The sequence below is a fragment of the Sceloporus occidentalis genome, unplaced genomic scaffold (genome assembly GCF_023333645.1).
Source record: "Sceloporus occidentalis isolate IW3139 unplaced genomic scaffold, rSceOcc1.0.p SCAF_1, whole genome shotgun sequence".
Classification (NCBI taxonomy): Eukaryota; Metazoa; Chordata; class Lepidosauria; order Squamata; family Phrynosomatidae; genus Sceloporus; species Sceloporus occidentalis.
Window position 1 is genome coordinate 189,548,928 of NW_028316981.1, and position 20,620 is coordinate 189,569,547.

Consider the following 20,620-nt stretch of genomic DNA (forward strand, 5'->3'; position numbering starts at 1 on the left):
TTGAGAATATGATTTTTCCCCTTTAAGAAACGTACCCCTTACAGGTTTACCATCATGTTGATGAAGTTCAGCTGAGAGGCTTTTCACTTTGCTCTTCTTGAAGCATGCCTTGTTCTTTACCTTATATCAGAATTTTATTACATGTTTGCTGGGTTTTGAAGCTGATCAGAGGCTTGAAATCTAGGCAAAGTTGGGGATAGATTTTGGGAACTAGAAATACTGAAATACCTCATGTCATCTGCTGAACTGCTGTGTTCCCATCTCTTTTCAGACTGTCCATCTCACTGTTCTAGAATGGAAAGTTGTTTCTTACCTTTCAAATGCCAACCTTACCATATATTTTGTGTGTAGAGGGGATGGAGTACTAATTATTTACTGGTATTCCATATATCCGTCACATAATTTATCCCAAGTTCTTTGACTGGTGTGAGTGGCAGGGCCATTTGAACTTAGACCAGTCTTTTCTTTCCTTTTCTCTAAAATGAAGTAAATAAATGAGAAATATAGAAAGCTCATCTGGAAAGCTGAAGTTTTCAAGTCTTGGCAGGAAAACAAGCTGTTTTTGCTATATGTTTTTAGATTACATATTATTATTATATAACACACCCTATTGATCTTTTCTTCTTTCCCATGTTGTACAGTTTTTCTTTCCATCAGAGGAACTTAGCTGTTTCCATGAAATTCCTCTCCCTCTCTCTGACTCCTGAGTTTGACCCACCACTAAAAGAATCATGAGCGCATCACAGTAGAAACATCACAGATTGCATCACAATCTCAATCAGATCCAAGTGGGGTGAATAAGGGGTGTGTGAGGAAACTAGGTTTAATAATAATAATTTATATTCCTCTCTTTCCCAAAGGAATCATTTATAATTGGAATTATAATCTTCACACTGAAATGGTGTAGGGGGCAAACTAGGTTTCCTCATAATCCCCACATCCACATGGCAGCGGGGTGAGATGGGTGGGAGGGAGGCCAATGCATCGTTTGGAAAGGCAGTTTACCAAAACATAATAGCATCTTTCCACAGAATAAATATAGATTAGGTTTACACTAGTCCAGTTTTGGCAGTGTTCCTTTGGTAACTGAGTGGACTACAGTGTGCCCTTGGCTTACGCGGGGATCCGTTCTGGACCCCCCGCCCCCGCGTAAGCCAAATACCGCGTATGCTCAAGCCTCATGGGCTCGTGCACGTGGCAGTCTAACGGTGCGTGCGCACTACAGGCGCATGCCTCATTCATTCGTATGTGATGCACTGCCCCTTGCACCCCGTGCGGCTCTACACAGGTTTGAGCGTATGCTCAAACCTGCATATAGCGTGCCTGCGTATGATGCGGGCGCACTGTATTTGATTACTACACTCATCATGAAACTACAGTTCCCAACATTTTATGAAAAAAGGCTACCATGGGGATGCTCTAGTGTAGTATCTGCTGGGGTTTGGTTCCAGGACCCCCCTTGGATACCAAAGTCTGTGGGTGCTCAAGTTTCATTAAATGGCATAGTGAAATGGTGCCCCTTATATAAAATGGCAAAATTGAGGTTTGCTATTTGTAATTTATACTTTCCTGAATGTTTTCAAGCTGTGGGTGGTGGGATTCATGGATATAGAGGGCCGACTGTACCTCTTCATGCCCAGGTAGACTACAAAGGGTACATACTCATGATAATTTCTTTTGCATTTGCACTACTTTGGCTTTGGGATGAGTGCTGTGTTCTTCAGTGCGTTTGATAACCATCTGCGTAATAGCATTCATTTTTGAAATTGGCCCTACTTTCTTTTCTTTCAAAATTGAGGGACATTCCTCCCATGTGATAACGTCCAAGAAGAAGGGTTTAAAGAAAGGGAGTGCATCAGAAGAAGGTGGTAGGGATTTTGCTCTGCTCCCTGTTGCTTTCCGCTTAGTACCAGATAACACATTTTTCCCTGTACAGAATGGATAGGGATGTAAATATTGGTCTAGCATGAGAGCTTTTTCTGCTTGAGGAGAAAGACAGAAAAGGGCCCCATCTCATTCCAGATACAAAAGTCAACTAGGCTGGCCACACTTGGAGTATCTGCCACACTTGGAGTAAACAGACTAGCAAAATGGCTATACTCACTCTCTATGCATCTTTCTTTTTGACACTTTTAGCCTCCCTCCAGGAATCTGCCACATGAAACAACCTGACAGTAGGTACAGCTACTTTTACTGTGTCTATATTATACCAACCTACTATTCTGAAGCCAGTTCAAATGTCATGGCTCCATTCTTCAGCATCCTAAGTCTAGGGAGGTACTTGGTCATCTTTCCTGAAGTTCAAGAGTGTCATAACTCACCCCCTGAACAATTCAGGGGAAGAGGAGGGGGAAGAGGCAGCTTGCCAGGAATCCGCTACTTCTGATAGTGAGGGTCCCAAGAGCTGGGGCTGAGGAATTAGGGGTCCCTATTCCCCATCAGAAGGTTTCAGAGGCTGAGGATGCTGAAGACACACCACTATCCTTTGCTGAGCAATGAACAATAAACACTGATCCCAAAAGCTGTAACGTAAGAGATGCCAATTATTTAGGCAGCTGGTGTTGTTGAAGGAGATGCCCATAATTCTTCCCGCAGCCCCCAATGTCTTTGTTGTTCACAGCTGTCTTATGTGGGTGACTGACTGTCCTCTAGCATTTGTCTCTCCTTGATCTTGGACTAGCTATAATTTGACAGCTTTCTTTACTCCTTTAAGGCTTCTGGTATCTTTCTTGCTGACTTGTTACTACTACTCCTGGACCAACTGACAACCACCCTTTTGTTTCACCCTCCATCACGCACTAGGCCTGAACTTGTCCCAAAGCAGAGATCATTGGCATTGGCACAAATACCTCAGCTGGGCAAGGCACCTTGACCATGGTCTGCTATATGGACATTAAGAAGTGAAGCAAAGTCTAGCTTGTGATCTTTACCTTCAAAGAGTGTGCCCACCTTGTCCCATTCTGAACAGATTCAAATGCTGTACTGGAGAAGTTACACGCACTACCTTGTATATTGAGTTTGTTTGGTTAATCTTTTTTATTTAAGCTTCAGTTTGTTAAATCCCATCCATCTTATTACTGATTAAGGCGTCAATATCTTCTCTGAAATCTGATGGACAGACAAAGTTGTGTTTCACCTGAAAATGATGTTCAGTGTACCCTGGATCCCCTTGTCCTCACTATAATTGTATAATGTAGTGTCCTTTTCTGCACACACAGACTGGGACTTCGGCATACTTCTTTCAAAGCGCTTTCGTTGACTTCTGTAGTGAACTTTAATTCTCAGTGTGGACCCACATACACCAAAACCCTATTTATTTTAGTGGAATCAACTCTTGAGTGAGTAGTCTTATAATTCAATCCTAACTTCTTCAGATATAAATGGTCAGTTGCAATCTGCTTCTAAGCAAGTGTCTATTGCATTCCTAACACCTAAAACCTATGCAAAGATATAGCCATGTTAGTCTGTAGAATCACCTAAAATCTATTCAAAGATATAGCCATGTTAGTCTGTTAGTCTCAGAACATCTGTGGAAGTAGATTGAAGTCTACGAAAGCTCATGCTGCCAACATCTTTTTTTCACTTTGTCTCAAAGGTATTACAAGACCCAATATCTATTGTGATCGAGAGGTTTATTTCACCATCAATTAGACCCAGAACTTAAAACTTAAACCACAATGCTGACACCATCGAAATTTCTAAAATGTAAGCCCATATCCCTAGCTATCTGGCAGAGCAAGCCATGTTCTCATAGAATCCATGCAACAGCAGCTAATAGAAGTGCACTTAATATATATCAGTGAAAAAGGCAAAGGAGACAAAGAAATAGTTTTTAAATCACTAAATTTATTTTTCTTTTATTATCTCTTATTTGTATTTATGCTGGTTTATCTTTATTAGTTTTAATATTTTCATTATTTCTAAGATGATTTTTGAAAACTGATCTGAATGTGCCAATTCACCTAACAAGTGACTCCTGCTCAGTGCCCAGGGGAAGGCGAAAAACCTCCAGGAGCTCAGGCCAATCCGCCCTGGAGGAAAATTCCTTCCCGACCCCAAAAGTGGCAGTCAGCAATAGCCTGGGCATGCCATGAGCAAGAGCCATGCGCAAGCGCACCACCCATGCTCCCTCTTCCCCTGCCAGTTTTTGTACCACGTTCCTTGCTGGCTCCTCCGGAGAAAAACATCATGGAAGTGGGGATGTAATGCCTTCTTTGTGCAGCTCTGGACTGAACTGATGCTTTGGTGAACCGCTTTGAACATTGACTCCAGAAAGTTCAGTTTTCTATTAAATCAGCAGAGAAAGCACAAATACGCTCTTTAAAAAGGTTAACCAGTATTTGGGGTACATGGGATTTTGAATCAGCCACCCATCAAGAAAAACTGGCTAGGAATCTTTTCCTGTCTTTTCTTCCATGATGAGAATATTCATTTATGATGCTTTACACTCCATTTTAAAGAAATATGTTGTGCATCTTATATTACTTGAAACTTGCTTTTGGAGCTGACTACTTTTTGAACCGTATTCATCCTTTCTTTATCCTTTATAAAGTAAACTAACCCGTGCAAGTAAAACTGGTCTTGTCAAATTCTATATTCTTCTGTTTATTGCAGATGAAAATTTACCTTAAAGATCTTTCTCTCACTCTCTTCAGAAAACAGAAGGATTCCACTTCTTAACCTGAAAATTTCCTTTCAGATCTACAAAGAGGTCATTTATAAAAAGATTGTGTAACCCTTTAACCATAAGATATTTCCCGGTGCTTAGTTGCAAGATGCTGTGAAGTGAAGGCAAACCAGGAACCTGTTCTCTTCCAAATAAAAGGACCTACCTTTTAGGGACTTACCAAAATGTTGGAGATGTTCATTGGAAATGCTTCTCACTTTTCCTTTCTTGAAGGAAGTTGAGTTCTATACATTGTATTGGATAGTTTCCTATTAAATGTGCAGAGAAGTCACATATATGCTTTTAAAAGTGGTTAACCACTATTTTTGGTACATAGGATTTTGAACATGCCAATCATCAGGGGAAATTAACCAGACATCTTTTTCCTTTTTCCTCCCTTCCTACGGACTCACCTTTATGATGGGAAAATCCATTTATGATGCTAAACGCTCCATTTCTGAAGAAATATGTTGGCATCTTATATTTACTCCATACGTTTTATTAAAAGCTGATTACTTTCTGAATCATGTTTATGCTTCACAGTAGATTGCTTTATCCCTTTTAAACTAAACTAATCCCTGCAAGTAAAAATGGTCTTGTCAATATGTGTATTCTGCTCTTTATTGCAACTGAAAATTTACCTTAGAGATGTATCGCTCTTTGTTCAGAGAACAGAAGGATCCCATTTCTTCTTAACCTGACATTTTTCTTTCAAATCTACAAAGAGCTCATTTATAAAAAGATGGTGTCACCCTTTAACTGTAATAAATATTTCCCGGTTCCTAGGTCTTTAGTGGCTGTCAAGCGAAGGAAAACCAGGAATCTGTTCTTATTATCCTAATAAATGGACCTACCTTTTAGGGACTTACCAAAATGATGGAGATGTTTTTTGGAAATGCTTTTCACTTTTCCATTCTTGAAGGAAGATGACTTCAGTACCTTGTGTCACGTATTTTAGTGCATATCTGTGCCTTTCTTAACATTGGCAGAAACTTGAACTTTCATCCTTTTCCTGCTCAAACGTTATTTAGAGAGCCAGGCAAAACAGAACACATAGAACTAGAAATACTACAGTGTGCATCACATCTGCGGGATTGTTGTGTTTAAGTCTCTCCAGAGCATGCAACCTTTTGTTCTAGAACTATCTTTTAAATCTCACCTGACAACTTTGCTATAATACTGTGCATTTTAAATGAAACACAACTTTTTTCACCAACTGATATTCTTTAAATCATTTAGTTCTTTGACCTATGCTAATATATGATCCACTGAACCCTATATTAATAGGTGATCGCAATATTAGATAAATAGCATGAAAAGTATAAAGCTCATCTCTGTGTAGCTGAGGTCTTTAAATATTATTATTATTATTATTATTATTATTATTATTTTAAACAATAAAAGTTCTCATACCTATCTTTTTCTCACCCAATTTAGCTTCAATTCCATACAGTTTGTTTTTGGAGGTCAATAGTTACTCCGTTTCCTCTCCTGGTGGAGCTGTGAATATTTGCTATAGGCATGGCTGGAGAAACATACAAAAGCAGCATTTATTTTGTATCTTATATACACGATTGTCAACCCGTTCCTGTTTATTAAATGAAGAGCATCCCTGTCTGGTGATAACATTTTTAGAGAAGGAATTGACTATGACTTTTTTTAAAACAGAAGAAATTACCTCAGAGTGAAAGCGGTCACCTAAATGATCAAAACCATTTCAGGAGGCAGCCAGAAAAGGTGACCATGTACCTGTTTTCCTTAGCAATCCATACATCATAAAGACTTTCTTCCAGCTTTCTGAAGCTCATCTATAATGTTTCTCATTCTCCTCTTTTGGAACAGAGTCTTCTGTTAGATTCCTTGCCTTGGACTGAGCTTTTTGATACATATGCATTGCTTAATCTCGTTTTATTAAATCAGGTTTCTGTTAAATTTGCAAAGCCACAAAGATTGTCTTTAAAACGTTTAACCACTTTGGATACTTGGACACCAGACAGTTCAGAATTCCACTTTATTTCTTTGTACAGAAACTACTTCCAAGGACTCACTTCCACCTCATATTAAGCTATGATATTTTAAACGCTTTTGTGAAAAATAAATATGCTTTATACTTCTTACATTGCACTAGACTTTTTGTTCTGGGTTTCTTGCTTAATAAAGTTGAAGCTGACATTCTCTTTATGGTTTTTCAAGCCATGGCATTTCCTGAAAAGAAACATTGTCATGCTTTCATCAGCTCATGCTTCTATATCGATGATATTTGAAAACATACCTTCAATTAACCTGAAAGGTGTTACTGATCCATCTTATAAAACAGAGGTGTTTGCAATTCTTTTTAAATTTGATAATTTCTTTCAAATCTTCAGAGCGATCATTTACAATATGGTGAAATAAAAGGCTAGCCATCAAAAATATTTTCCCATATTTAGTTTGAAGAAGCTATTAAGGAAAGGGGGGGGGGGGAATCAACAACAATCCCCTCTTTTAGGGACTTACCAGAAAGTTCATATTTCAGAAGATAACTTTTTCCTTTCAGCTGCAAATACAGACAGACAAATAGAAAGTGTGAAATCAACTCCATTTAATTTAGAGCGTTCCTTTTTGCTCTGTTAAATACAGAGGAATGAAAAACAGCAAGATTGATTCTCTGCACTTAATTCAAGAGTCAATAACCAGGAAAAGTTACCAGGTATCTGTTTGGTATTTTAACATTAGTGACATATTTAAGAAGCTTCTTATATGTTTATGATAATCCTCTATGATGTTTTGTACGTACCACTTCCTGAAGGAATGCAACAAATCATGTTTTTTACCTCGAAAAAGCTTTCATGTAGATGATAAGCTTCATTGACATTTGGTTTTCCTCCTGTCCTCAGTTCCTTTGCCCCACGATGGGCTCCATAATGTAATTACTTGTGATGTCAATATTTCTAAGGAGACCTTTAAATTTTGTTTCCTAGAAAAGTTGGATGGTTTTCCTGAGTTGTATTCAAGATATCTTTTTTCCCCTAGACAAGACGACTGAAGAGTCACCGCTGAAAAAGATTGCATCTTTAGAGAATGAATGCACTAAACTTGGAGAATTCCCTTTCAGTCTGCAAATTGTCACAGAAACAAACATCTCACAGCTAAAATATCATCCATGTTCTCAGACGCTTGATTATAAGTGACCAAATACCTGTTTCCTTTAGCAGTGTATTTCAAATGTTTTTCCTTTTTCCTTCCTTCCTACAGACTCAGCTCCATGATGGGAATATTCATTTAGGATGTTTACACTCCTTTTTTGAAGCAATATGTTGTGTATCTTATATTACTCCAGATTATTTATTAGGAGCTGATTGCTTTCTAAATCGTGTTTATCCTTTGCAGTAGATTTCTTTCTCCTTTTTAAACTAAGCTAATCCCTGCAAATAAAAATGGTCTGGTCAAATTCCGTGTTCTTCTAAGTTTATTGCAGATGAATATTTACCTGAAAGATGTATCTTTCTCTCTCTCTTCATAGAACAGAAGGATCCCACTTCTTCTTAACCTGAAAATTTCCTTTCAGATCTACAAAGAGGTCATTTATAAAAAAAAGATTGTGTAACCCTTTAACCTTAATAAATATTTCCCAGTGCCTTGCACCAAAAGGCTGTCAAGTGAAGAAAAATATGAGGTTCTTTTCCCAATAAAGGGACTTACCTCTCATAGACTTACCAAAATATTGGAGATGTTCCTTGGAAATCCTGTTCACATTTCTCTTTTTGAGGGAAGGTTTTATACCTCTTTTGGCGCATATTTGTGCTTTACTTAACATTGACAGAAACTTGAACGTTCATCTCTCTCCTAGTTAAATGTTATTTAGAGAGCCAAACAAAACAGAGTATCCAGAACTACAAATACCACAATGTCTGTCACATCTGCTAGGTTGTTATGTTTCAATCTCTCCAGAGTATATCACTTTTTGTTCTAAAACTATGTCTCTTAAATCTCACCTGACCTCCTTGATATAATATTGTGTATTTTAAAGAAGCAGAACTTTTTTCCTCATCCAGTTTATTTTTCATATCATTTAGCTTTCGTCCTTCTGCCAATGTTAATATATGGTCCACTGACTTTTCTTTTGTTTCAGTTCATCTAATATTAGATAAATAACATGTGAAATGGAGAGAGCATACAAGTGTAGCTGAGGTCTTTATACTGTATCTTGTATTTATTTATTTGCTTCCTTCTCACCTACACATATCAATGATCTTTGAAAACATACCTTGATTTGGAAGGTGTTACTGCTCCATCTTATAAAACAAAGGTGTTTGCAGTTCTTTTTAAATTTGAAAATGTCCTTTTAAATCTGCAGAGAGGTCGTTTAGAAAATGGTGAACTAAAATGTTAACCATGGGAAATATTGCCCCATAATTAGGTTGAAGAAGCTGTTAACAAGCACCAAGAACCTGCTCTTTTTCCAGGACCTGCTCTGTAGGGACTTACCAGAAACTCTATACTCACCGGAAATACTCTTTCCTCTTCTAGAATATATTTGTTCTTTATTGTGCTTTATATATCATATCCCTTAAGACCATGGGAAATCTCATCCTTTTTCTAGACAAAGGTTATTTGGAGACCCAGGCAACCTAAAAGATAGAGGCTGGCAACTGGAGATACCCCCCTCACCTGTTGGCTTCCTTTGCTCCCGTCTCCTTCAGAATCTACAGCTGTTCGTTCTAGAACTGAGCTGCCAGCCTTGCCTTTTGTTCTGCGTGTTTTAGAAGGAGCAGGACTTCTTTGGTTATTCCACATTGGTTGCACCATTAAATAACATCACATTCCTATTCTTACATCCCAGTATCCTTGATTTCAGACCAAGAAAAGAAATATATAGAAGGGTCACTTGGCTAGATGAAGTTTTGATGGGGAAATGGATGGTTGGTTTTGGTTGTATGTCCCTCCACCCATCCCGTCCCCCTTTTTAGTATCTAACACAAATGTACACAATATCTTCTCTTATTTTGTGCTGAATCTCCTCCTCCTTTAACAGAAAAGTGGCTCCCAAGAAATGTCAAGTGTCTCCCCTGAAAGCTCCCTTCCTCCTTCCCCTTGCTTTCTACTAAGCTTGATGCATCACTAAAAGCTTTATGAGTGCGTCACAGCAGAAACATCACAAATTTCATCATAATCACGATGTACAAATGGGAAAGTGTGGGGGCAGGAGAGACTAAGCATAGGTTATTTATTTACTTATTTTATTTTTAATATCCTGCCTCTTCCAAATATGGGATCCAAATGGCTTACAACATACATTAAAACAAAATAGGTACAATAATATACAGATCAAGACTTCCATGTGTGGCATTCCTAAATATTCCAGAAACCAAAACGTTTTTTCATGTGTGGCTAAGATAAATACACCTTTACTCTCTAATGACTCAGTTTGTTGTTTACACTAACAAACTTGTTCATACACAAATTTATTTGTAATACTGTATCAGAGTACGTCTGGGCTATCTGTGTAGGGTGTATATGAAACATAAGTTGATTTTATGTGTAGACTTGGGTCTCATCTCCAAGATATCTCATTATTTACCTATATGCAAATACAGGTATTCCAGAATCCAAACAAAATCCAAAATTCAAGTCATCCTGGTTCAAAGCATTTAGGATAAGGGAGACTCAGCTTGTACAGTACAAAGGTTTAAAAACTGTTAAACAATGCATAACATTAAAATATTAAATAATTTTTAAATATTCGACACACTTTTAAAAATATAGCACGCCCATTGAATATGCCTCTGTCTTGATGTGTTAAAAGCTGAAGGTCTGTTTAAATTTTTTTTAAAGTGTTGCTCTGTCAGCAGAAAGAGAGCAGAGAGGGGCCAATGGAGGAGCTCCTGGGAAGGAGGTCCATGGCTTAGGAGCAGCCACCAAGAAAGCTCTTTGTTGACCAACCATGGAATAATGAGGCCAGACACAGCATTTGTAGTTAAACAAGGGCCATCTTTATTGACCTAAAACCTCATTAAATGTTTGAGACCTGGGGGTGAGAAAATGAAGGGGAGAGGAACCTGGTGCGGGTTTAGCTGAGATCAAAACTGCAGATCAAAACTCAGCCCAAAATGTAGGACATTTAAGAAAAATGGCGGACCATAAAGCACTAGATCGGTGATTCTCAACCGAATGACCAGGGATTCTCAGAACTCAGATCCAAAACATTTGGAGGAATAAAGGCTGAGAATCACTACATTAGGTGCTCCCTGATCTGAACCTGCAAAACTTATACTTTTCAGTCTCAAATCTTTTAGATCTGGATCCAGAATAACCACTTAGAATCAAAGTAAAAATAAAGAACATACAGGACTGGAGCGCAGCTTTGGTGCAGCTTCCGGCCTCTTAATAATAATAGTAATAATAATAGGATTTATTTATATGCCGGCCAATCACTGGGAATCCGGGCGGCTTACAACAGAGAGGATAATAGATGTGTGTCATTTAAGATGCGTGTGTCATTTAAACAGCATACCTCTAAAGTGACCCGAAGCAGCTTTATTTTGGACTGTCTGTATGGGCCCTTAGTCAGCACAAGACTTGCTCAGTCAGTACTCATATTACTTCTTTCTTCACAATTCTTTACCTCCAGCTCATTAAAGACATAGGAGGCATCAAGATACATTCCAAGGAAAGTTGCTGGAGAAGTCTCTGGAGAAAAGTATAAACCTTAGGTAGGTTCAGCCTAAAGAGCCATTGATGCCACTGTTCTGTATTTTAGAACATTGATATTCATGCAAGCACTCAGTTATTTTCACAAGAAGTATATCAGTCACTAGTGTCCACATACATCACAAAGAAACATATACTGTTCTTGTTGTCTGCCTTCAAGTCATCTCCAACTTCTGACAACCATATTGTGTGGTTTTCTTGGCAAAATTTGTTTAGAAGAGGTTTACCATTGCCTTCCTGAGGCTGAGAGAGTGCGACTTCATAAACACTACTGGAAAAAATGCTTAGGTTGATTATTCGTTCCTATAACCTGAATTCCTTTCAACTTTCTCTATAACTTTCCCCATTCTACATAAGCTGGTGCTTATAGTGAAGCAGAGGGGGGACAGAGGGAGTGGAAGGGACCCTGAACCCACATGACTGTCAGTATCACAAATGCCCTGGCACTGAGCGCATCTCATTTTGTACCCAGGGACTAATGTGACTGGGAGATCATTGATAGATTTCCCTATCAATGAAAAGGGATGCACTCACTGTGTTTCAGGAACACAGCACTATGGGTCAGAGGCATCATTGTGTGATAAGTATAGTCAAAGCCACTTTTTTTTCTGGCTGTAATCATGATTTAGAAGCCCCATGTAACAATCTTGTTGGTCTCTAACAAAAAAAACCAGATGTATATACAACTATACACACACACACACACACACACACACACTCAGAGGAATACATGGGGAGCATACTCCAATCCTCTCCCATCTCAACTCATCACTAGTCCAGCTTTGGCGCAGCTCCTGGCCTCTTAAGATGCATGTGTCATTTAAATAGCATACCTCCAAAGTGACCTGAAGCAGCTTTATTTTGGCCTGTCTGTTCAGGCCCATGGGCGCTATAAATACCTCCCTATAGGGCGCCCCCGTCACATGCTAGGGGTTGGCCGAGGGCGCACCGTCCATATTGGCCTCACCCCTAGCAGATGACGGGGGCGTCAAAATGGCGGTGCCCTGTACACACGGGCACCGCCATTTTGACACGATGGACGCTTAGCGTCCGCACGGCCTGGCATGTGCACCATTGGCGCATTGCGGTGTCACAAACGCGCTGCATTAAGAACCCGCTTTTTAAGGGTTCTTTTTGCTCTGCAGGGAAGCTCCGTGGTCTGGAGACTGTGGCTTCCCCATGGAGCAAACCAGGGTGGCGGGAGACCGCCCTTTTTGGGCTGTCTGTATCCCGCCATAGTCATTTATACAGATGTTGAACAACAATGAGGCTCAGGAGGGAGCTCTGAGGGACTCCATTAATCACTTCTCTTTGGGTCGGTCAGGCAACCTAGATAGACTCTTTATAGTCTCAGTAACATTGGAAGACCTACCTAACACCTCTCCTGACTTAACTTGCAGTGGTGTCAAACTGGGTTATTTCTGCAGTGTGGATGCAGCCACAGACTGTGAAGGCAATAGTATGCATTGCAGCCGGGCCACAGTGAAGAAATAAAAATCCAGTTTGAGACTGCTTCAACTGCCCTGGCTCAGTACTCCCAAACTTTGGAATGGCCTATCAAAAGAGATCTGAAATATTAATAATCTTGACAGTTTTAAGAAGGCTGTCAAGACAGATCTCTTCTGACAGGTCTTTCATGATTAACCCACTTGATCTCTTGAATATGGATTGTTGTGTAGAACACCCCAAAAACGACCCATCTCTTCTTCATTTTTTTGATTATTTGTTGTCTGATTGTTCTGATTAATAAAGCGGCCAATTCAATCTTAGGCTGCATCAACAGAAGTATAGTGTCTAGATCAAGAGAAGTAATAGTGTCACTCTATTCAGTTCTGGGCACCACAATTCAAAAAGGACATTGAGAAACTGGAGCTTGTCCAAAGGAGGGTGACTAAAATGGTGAAGGGTCTGGAAACCATGCCCTATGAGGAAAGACATAGGGAGCTGGGGATGTTTAGCCTGGAGAAGAGAAGGTTAAGAGGTGATATGATAGCCCTGTTTGAGTATTTGAAGGGATGTCATGTTGAGGAGGGAGCAAGCTTGTTTTCTGCTGCTCCAGAGAACAGGACCTAATGGAGCAATGGATGCAAACTGCAGGAAAAGAGATTCCAACTGAACATTAGGAGGAACTTCCTGAGAGTAAGGGCTGTTCAACAGTCTAACAAACTCCCTCAGAGGGCAGTAGAGTCTCCTTCTTTGGAGGTCTTTAAACAGAGGCTGGATGGCCATCTGTCAATGGGGATGGTTTGATTGTGAGTCCCTGCGTGGCAGAATGGAGTTGGACTGGATCAGGGCCCTTGGGGTCTCTTCCAACTCTATGATCCCATGTTTCTATAGTTTTATGGTATGGTGGGAGGGAGGGAGGGAATATTGGGATATATTTTTATAACTGTATATTTTATATTGTATTTTATTCTGACTGTAAGCCACATTGACCCAGTGGGGGAGGCGGGGTAAAATAATTTATTTCTTTATTAATTTGTTTGTTTATTGTTTTTATCATTAGGGGATCCTGGGAATTATAGTTTATTGTGGCACCAGAGCTCTCTGACAGAGAAGGCTAAATGTCTCACAAAACTACAGTTCCCAGAATTCTCTAGCATTGAGCCAGAGCAGTTAAAGTGGTCTCAAACTGATGATTTCTGCAGTGTGTTTTGGATTCTTAATCTTAACTTTCACTATACAGATATGAACCCGGAAACTCCCCATCCTCTTTCTCTCTCCTCCTCTACTTTTTCCCTATGTCTATGTTGAGGATCGAAGAACTTTTTCCGGTGCCGCGCGGCCGGCTTGTCCCTCCGTGACCGGAAGGGACGGGGCGAGTGATTCAGACGGCGTCTCTTTGCCCTTCAAGATGGCGTCGTCCTCGTCCTCGGGGCACGAATATCGCCCGGCGCCGTTGGCCTCGTTGCCGCCGCAGCTGGACCCGGCCCAGTACGACGTCTCGCCGGAACAGCGCCGCGCCGAGGCCGAGCGCCTGGCCCTCCGCGCCCGCCTTAAGCGCCACTACCTCCTCCAGCTCAACGACCCCCGCCGGACCCAGCTGATCGTGAGTGGTGGGCCTTTTAAGTCCCCGGATGTAGGGCTTTGGACTCCAACTCCCAGAAGCCCTTGCCATCTTGGCCAACGGGCAGGGATTCTGGGAGCTGAAGTCCAAGACACCTGGAGGGCTGTGACGTCACGTGATCCCCAGGCATTTGTTCCTCCAGGTATTTTGGACTTCAGCTCCCCGAATGGCTGTCCATTGACCAAACTGGCAAGGGCTTCTGGGAGTTGAAGTCCAAAATACGTGTTTGGGGATGCCTGGTTTAAAATATTATGCCCAATAGGAGGCAGTACTTGGGCCAGGCACGTCCTACATTTCAGCCAGGAGGAATTCCCAAATGTCCTCCATTTTGAGCAGGACAAAGAAGCAGGAGTTCAGTTTTATGTGAGTGCTTTTTAGCTTTTATTTGGGAATTGTCCCCATTTTTCTTGAAGGTCCTGCATTTTCTGTGGTGCCTTGTCCTCCTTTGCAGTGAGGAGGACACCTGGTCAGCCTGCCAGTGGCGGGTGGGAGTGTCACCACAAGTAAATAAATAAACCATATGAAGTGAATGTATATTTGCATTAGTGTTTTGAGCTTTTTATTTGGTCATGTCTTACGTTTCTCTTGAAGGTCCTCCAATTTGCAGTGCCTCGTCCTCCTCCCTGGTGGTCATTGGGACCCCTGGACTTCCAGGATCTCCTCCTCTGGGCCTTCAGGCCAAACTCCACGAGAGACAGCCAGAGCCCTTGCAGGGGAGCCAGAGGGCTGTCAGTCAGCCTAGTGGTGCTACAGGGAACCAGTTAGGGGGGCCTTCAGTCTCCCAAAACTGAGGAGAGATGGGGGGATGCGGGGTTGGGGTTCCTGAAAGAGAGAGACAGAAGTGAGTGGGATGAGTGGGCTTTGTGTCCTGGAATAAAACCAGCATCCTCCTTTTCCAGGATGAGTCCTACATTTCAGCCTTCTGTCCAAGAGGAATTTCAAAACGTCCTGTTTTGAGCAGGACTATGAAGCCTGCGTTTGCTTTTATAGGAATGCTTTGAACTTTGATTTGGTAATATCCCTCATTCTTTCTTGAATGCCTTACATTTCAGGCTCCTTGGTCAGAGAGTCCTTCTCTGGTGCTTCTGGCCAAACTACAAATCCCAGGACTCCACAGGAGGCAATCAGGGCCATTGCAGGGGAGCCAGAGAACTATAAATTGGTCTAGCTGTGCCTATGGGGCTCTCATGGTATAGGAAGGGAGGGCTGCAGAAAGCAATTGGGACAAGTTAGGGAGGCCTTCAGTCTCCTGAAACTGAGGCAAACCTGAAGAGAGACGTTGGGGAGAGGAAGGAGGATTAGTGTTCCTGAGAGAGACAGAGAGATTAGCAGCTAGAGTGAGTGGAGTTTGTGTCCTGGAATAAGAGAGTTGGGACCAAGTATGTCCTCCTTTCCCAGGACGACATCCTCCATTTCAACCTTATGTCTAGGAGGACAATGTCCTCCATTTGGAGCATCACTAAGATGCATGAATTTACATTTCTGTGAATGTTCTTAGCTTCTAAGTGATCGTGTCGTCCATTTGTCTTGAATGCCCTACATTTTGCAATGCCTGGTTCTCCTTTGTGAGGAGGACATCTGGTCACCCTGCTTCCGACGGCCCTCTCTAGTCACAGGCTGAGAAATATGTAGTAGTTTTCAAAGAAGGAGCCCTGTTAATCTCTGGAAGCCAAAAAAGGAGGAAAGGGCAGGGGAGTAGCAACATTTTGCAGACTGTGGTTACAGGGATATAAACCTGCTTCTTCAGATGCAGCACTGCATCCAAAGAAGTGGAGTTGTACCCACGAAAGCTCATGCTAAAGTAAAAACCAGGCCTGGCTACATTCCCTCCCCCCCCCCCCCCCCCCTTTTCCACCTTTGTCTTTTCTTTTTAGGCTGAAATGGTGTAATTGAGGGGAAGAGATTCCACAAGATCTGGTTGTATTGCTCACCATCACCACCACCTTTTTCACATGTCTTTAAAGCATAAAATATATGCAAGTGTCAGTGTGAGATTAAGTCGTTTATTCTGGTAGCATTTGTTACCGCTTAGGTTGTCATGTTCAGTGCTCAAGTTTTGGTCCCCTCCCCAGCTCCTTATCTGTTCCATGTTACCCTCCCGAAGTTCAGAAGGGCTCTAACTCTGGCACGTTTCAATGTGTTGCCCACAGCCATGTTGGAAGGTAGATTTAAAAAAACACCTTTTGAAATCCATTTTTGCCCATGTGGCTCGGGCACTGTTGAAACCAATGAGCATGTTTTCCTTTATTGTCAATACTATAGAGACATTCGTCACCAACTGATTAGCCCACTACTGTGTAAATTCCCAGGCAAACCTGACTCCTTTTATTTACGCCTCCTATTGGACAACAATGATCCTACAGTATCCCTTAAGGTGGCTAAATTCTGTTATATTGTTTGTAAACTGCGCCCTCAACTGTCAAATGGTCATTTTATTACCGTGTAGAAAGAACTGTTTGATACTGTACATGTACAGTCTACTATCAGTTTATATTTTAATTTGTTATTGTTATATTGATATGTTGCTTGTGTGATTTGTTTTTATACTGGTCAATGACCGAATAAAATTTTATTACTGTTACTATTACCGCTTAGGTTGTGTTTGCTATAATGTACAGTTGGGAAATGCTTGCTCTTCTCTTTCTTTGCTTTAGGATGACCCTGCCATGACTCGCTGGACTTATGCCCGAACACACAATATCTATCCCAATTTCCGTCCCACACCCAAAACTTCCCTGATGGGTGCTCTTTTTGGTTTAGGACCCATTTTTTTCTGGTGGTATGTCATCAAAAAGGAAAGGGTAAGACTAAGTATAACTATACAATTTTAAGTAATTATTTGTTGTTGTTGTTAACTGCCATCCAGTTGACTTCTACTTATGATGACCGCCAGAATGAAAGCCTTAGGTCCAAAAAGCACTGCAGCAATAACCAAGTTTGAGATCACTTTAACTGCCCTGGCTCAGTGCTAGAGAATTCTGGGAAGTGTAGTTTTGTGAGACATTTAGCCTTCTCTTTCAGAGAGTTCTGGCGCCACAAGAAACTATAATCCCTAGGATTCCCTAGCACTGAGCCAGGTCAGTTAAACTGTTCTCAAACTGGCTTATTTCTGCACTGTGTTTTGGACCTTAGTCTCTCTGTCATCTGCAATCCTGCTCAGGTCTTACAGACTCAGGGCCAGAAGAGGAAGAGGAAGTAGTAGTAGAAGATCCAGGCAAGGTACAAATGTTTGGTTATTACCTTTAAAGCCCTACATATCTTAGGTCTAGTTTACCTGCTGGATTGCCTTCTCCCATATAATCTTCTAAGTACGTTCAGGTCCTCTGGGAGACATTTACTCCAGTCAGCCAGTTGGCAACTGTCAGCCAGGGGACATTTTCTTCTGCCGTCCCCAGACTGGAATGAGCTGTTGGAAGACATTTGACAGCTGAATATGCTCTCCAAATTTAAAACAGTATTAAAGACCAGTCTCTTCCAATGGGTTTATACAGATAATCTTAAATTGTGAATTAAGATATTATATTTTAAGTGTAGAGTGTTTTAACTGTTGCATGTTTTAATTAATGTTATTTTATTGATATTGTTAACCGTTGATTTGTTGTTGATCCCTGCCTCAGTCCATGGGGAGAGGTGGGTAAGAAATCATCATCATCATCATCATCATCATCTTCTTTACACTTCAGGATCTTATCTACGTCCTTTGTAGTTGCCCTTCCAAGTTCTAGTCTCCTGATTTCTTGACTGCAGTCTCCATTCTGATTAATGACTGAACCAAGGTGTGGAAGATCTTGAACTATTTTCATGTCTTCATTGTCTACTTTAAAGCCATATACGTCATCTGTGGTTATTTTTTCCCCTCACTCTGCTGCAGCACAACCTGCCTTTGCACTTTCTTCCTTGACCTTCTCGAATAATGGTTCCAAGTCTTTCCTATTTTCAGTTAATGGTATCGTGTTATTTGCATAACTTACTGTAAATTGTTAATAAATAACTTTAAAGTAGGTGATGAAGACATTGAAAGAGGATTATCTATGCCATTGTATTTCCCATTTCTGTGTATGATTGTGAAAGCTGAATTCTCCCCAGAAGCCAAGATGACTAAACTGGACTGTCATACTTTGGCCATATCATGAGAAGGCACAACTCACTAGAAAAGACAATAATGCTTGGTAAGTCAGAAGGCAGGAGGAAAAGAGGAAGACCACATTCCAGATGGATGAACTCAATCAAGGAAGCCACAGTCTTCAGTCTTAAAGACCCGGGCAATCGATGATAGGGTGACTAGGAGGTCTCTCATTCATGGGATTGCCATAAATAGAAGTTGACTTGACCACAGTTAACAACAGGTTATTGTAAATTGCCCTTGTATTTGGTTTTGGTTTTTTTTAAAATTGCAGGATGGTATAAATTATTTTAAACCTGTTCTGTGAGCTTCTTCCAAAATAACGATTGCAGTCTTACCTTGGTTATAACTGACATGAACTATTGTAATTGCAGCATTCATTATTTTTTCAGATTAATTTTTAATGCTTTTGTTCCTCTGCAGGATTATAAAGAGAAGCTCATACAGGAAGGCAAGTATGAGCGACCATTTCGTCTTGCCTATTAAGCCCCAACAACTGTGTGGTGAAAATGCTGCTGCTCTGCTTACTCTCTCTAAGAACTGTTCTTCTTTCAAAATAAATCTTATTGATTTGAAACTGGTTAATAGTCCTTGTCTTTCAAGAGTAGCACCTATAATGCTGTTGGCTTTGATGGTGAGACATATAACATTTAAGTTAAAAATGTTTTACTGCCATCTGGGTTCTGAGACATTAGAATACTCTCACAAATTATTGACAGGAGGGGAGATGGAAAGGAAAAGACAAAGGATAAAGAGAAGCAAATGAGAGCTCAGTCTCTTCATGCAAACAAGGGGTAGTAACAAAAACAATTGTTTCAGGTCCTCAGAAATTAACATGGTAAAATTTGGGGACTTTTTATTCATTTTAATTTATTTATTTAAAGTATTTATACCCCACTCTCAGAGCTAACTTTGATGCAAAATGTCTTTAGGGTTTCATGATGTCTTGTAAATAAGCATATAGAAATAAATGTAAGAGTCCTAACATTGCTGTCTTGTTTTTTGCTGCCTTGTTAGATGATTTCATTGCTTCTCCTATATAGGGACTACCTTCATTTTCACTTGCAAAGAACTTAACAGTGCAGACTACACTGAAGAATGTACAGTACTTGAAATCTCAGCATTTTGATGTCACTAAATTTATGGAAAGTATTTTGAGAACAGGTGAAAGGATAATTTAGTTCTCACCTCTGATTTTTAAGTTGCCTCTGTTCAAAAGAAGGCACAGAATTACAAAACCTTTCATTTTCACCTTACTAATGTGTCAGATTCTCTAATGCAGCCCTTGGGGGTTTTGTGACCTCCAGGGGGCAAAGATACCTTTTTTTGCCCAAATCTGTTTTGCTCCAGAATACCTTAAATACATTCTAGGGGATGTAGAAGGCATATCCACCATGTTTGAAGCCCCCCCCCCCCCAAGTGTCAAAAACAATTTTTGCAAAATATTTCCAATATTTTTCAAAATGTCTAATAAGGACTGTGGGGTGCCTACCATCACATTTTGTGGAATATGGGGCAGGAGAGGCCTTTTATGAAACCTCAAACATGGTGAAAATGTCCATATACTGCCTAGAACCATTTGAGGGCAATTTGATTATTTATTTATATTGCAGGAGCAGCTGAGGCCAAATATCTCCTAGGAAGCTAATGATCCCCACTCCAAGCCTTCCATAGTTCCCACCCCTTATCTATGGAAGAATATGTGAAATTTCAAAATATCTGTTTCTAATTTATGTGCTTGCTGTTTGTTACTTAATGATTCCTGATTTCAACAAGACTTTAGCATTTGTATCTTGGATTCTGACCATTGTCTATAGACAAACACTACCACCTTCATTTACTTCAGCCACTTGATGAAACATGTTGAAGGAGAAGCCTGTGAGGCTACTCTTGATAACACCCTCCATGGCCCTGGAAGAAACAGCTGTTCTATGGCTTAATATTCTCTTCCACGACAAGAACTCAGTTCTTCTCTCTTGAATGAGAATAATTATCTGTACAAGGAGAGTTGGCATTTTTCTGGGTAGGTGGATTGGATACTGGTATTTTTCTGGGTAGGTGGATTGGATACTGA

At 40.6% G+C, this 20,620-nt stretch overlaps 1 protein-coding gene across 1 annotated transcript; it reads left to right on the forward strand.

The window, feature by feature from the left end:
* The first annotated feature begins 14,162 nt into the window (after positions 1–14,162).
* On the forward strand, positions 14,163–19,126 carry NDUFB4 (NADH:ubiquinone oxidoreductase subunit B4). The gene is made up of 3 exons (XM_089487672.1): positions 14,163–14,405; positions 17,078–17,224; positions 18,970–19,126. Exons 1-3 carry the CDS (start codon positions 14,211–14,213, stop codon positions 19,030–19,032), a joined length of 405 nt encoding a protein of 134 aa, XP_089343798.1. The 5' UTR covers positions 14,163–14,210; the 3' UTR covers positions 19,033–19,126.
* The last annotated feature ends 1,494 nt before the right edge of the window (positions 19,127–20,620 follow it).

Coding starts and splice junctions, on each gene's coding strand:
- NDUFB4 (XM_089487672.1), top strand. CDS start 14,211: ATGGCGTCGTCCTCGTCCTCGGGGCACGAATATCGCCCGGCGCCGTTG. Junction 14,406..17,077: donor CCCGCCGGACCCAGCTGATC/GTGAGTGGTGGG, acceptor TCTTTGCTTTAG/GATGACCCTGCCATGACTCG. Junction 17,225..18,969: donor ATGTCATCAAAAAGGAAAGG/GTAAGACTAAGT, acceptor GTTCCTCTGCAG/GATTATAAAGAGAAGCTCAT.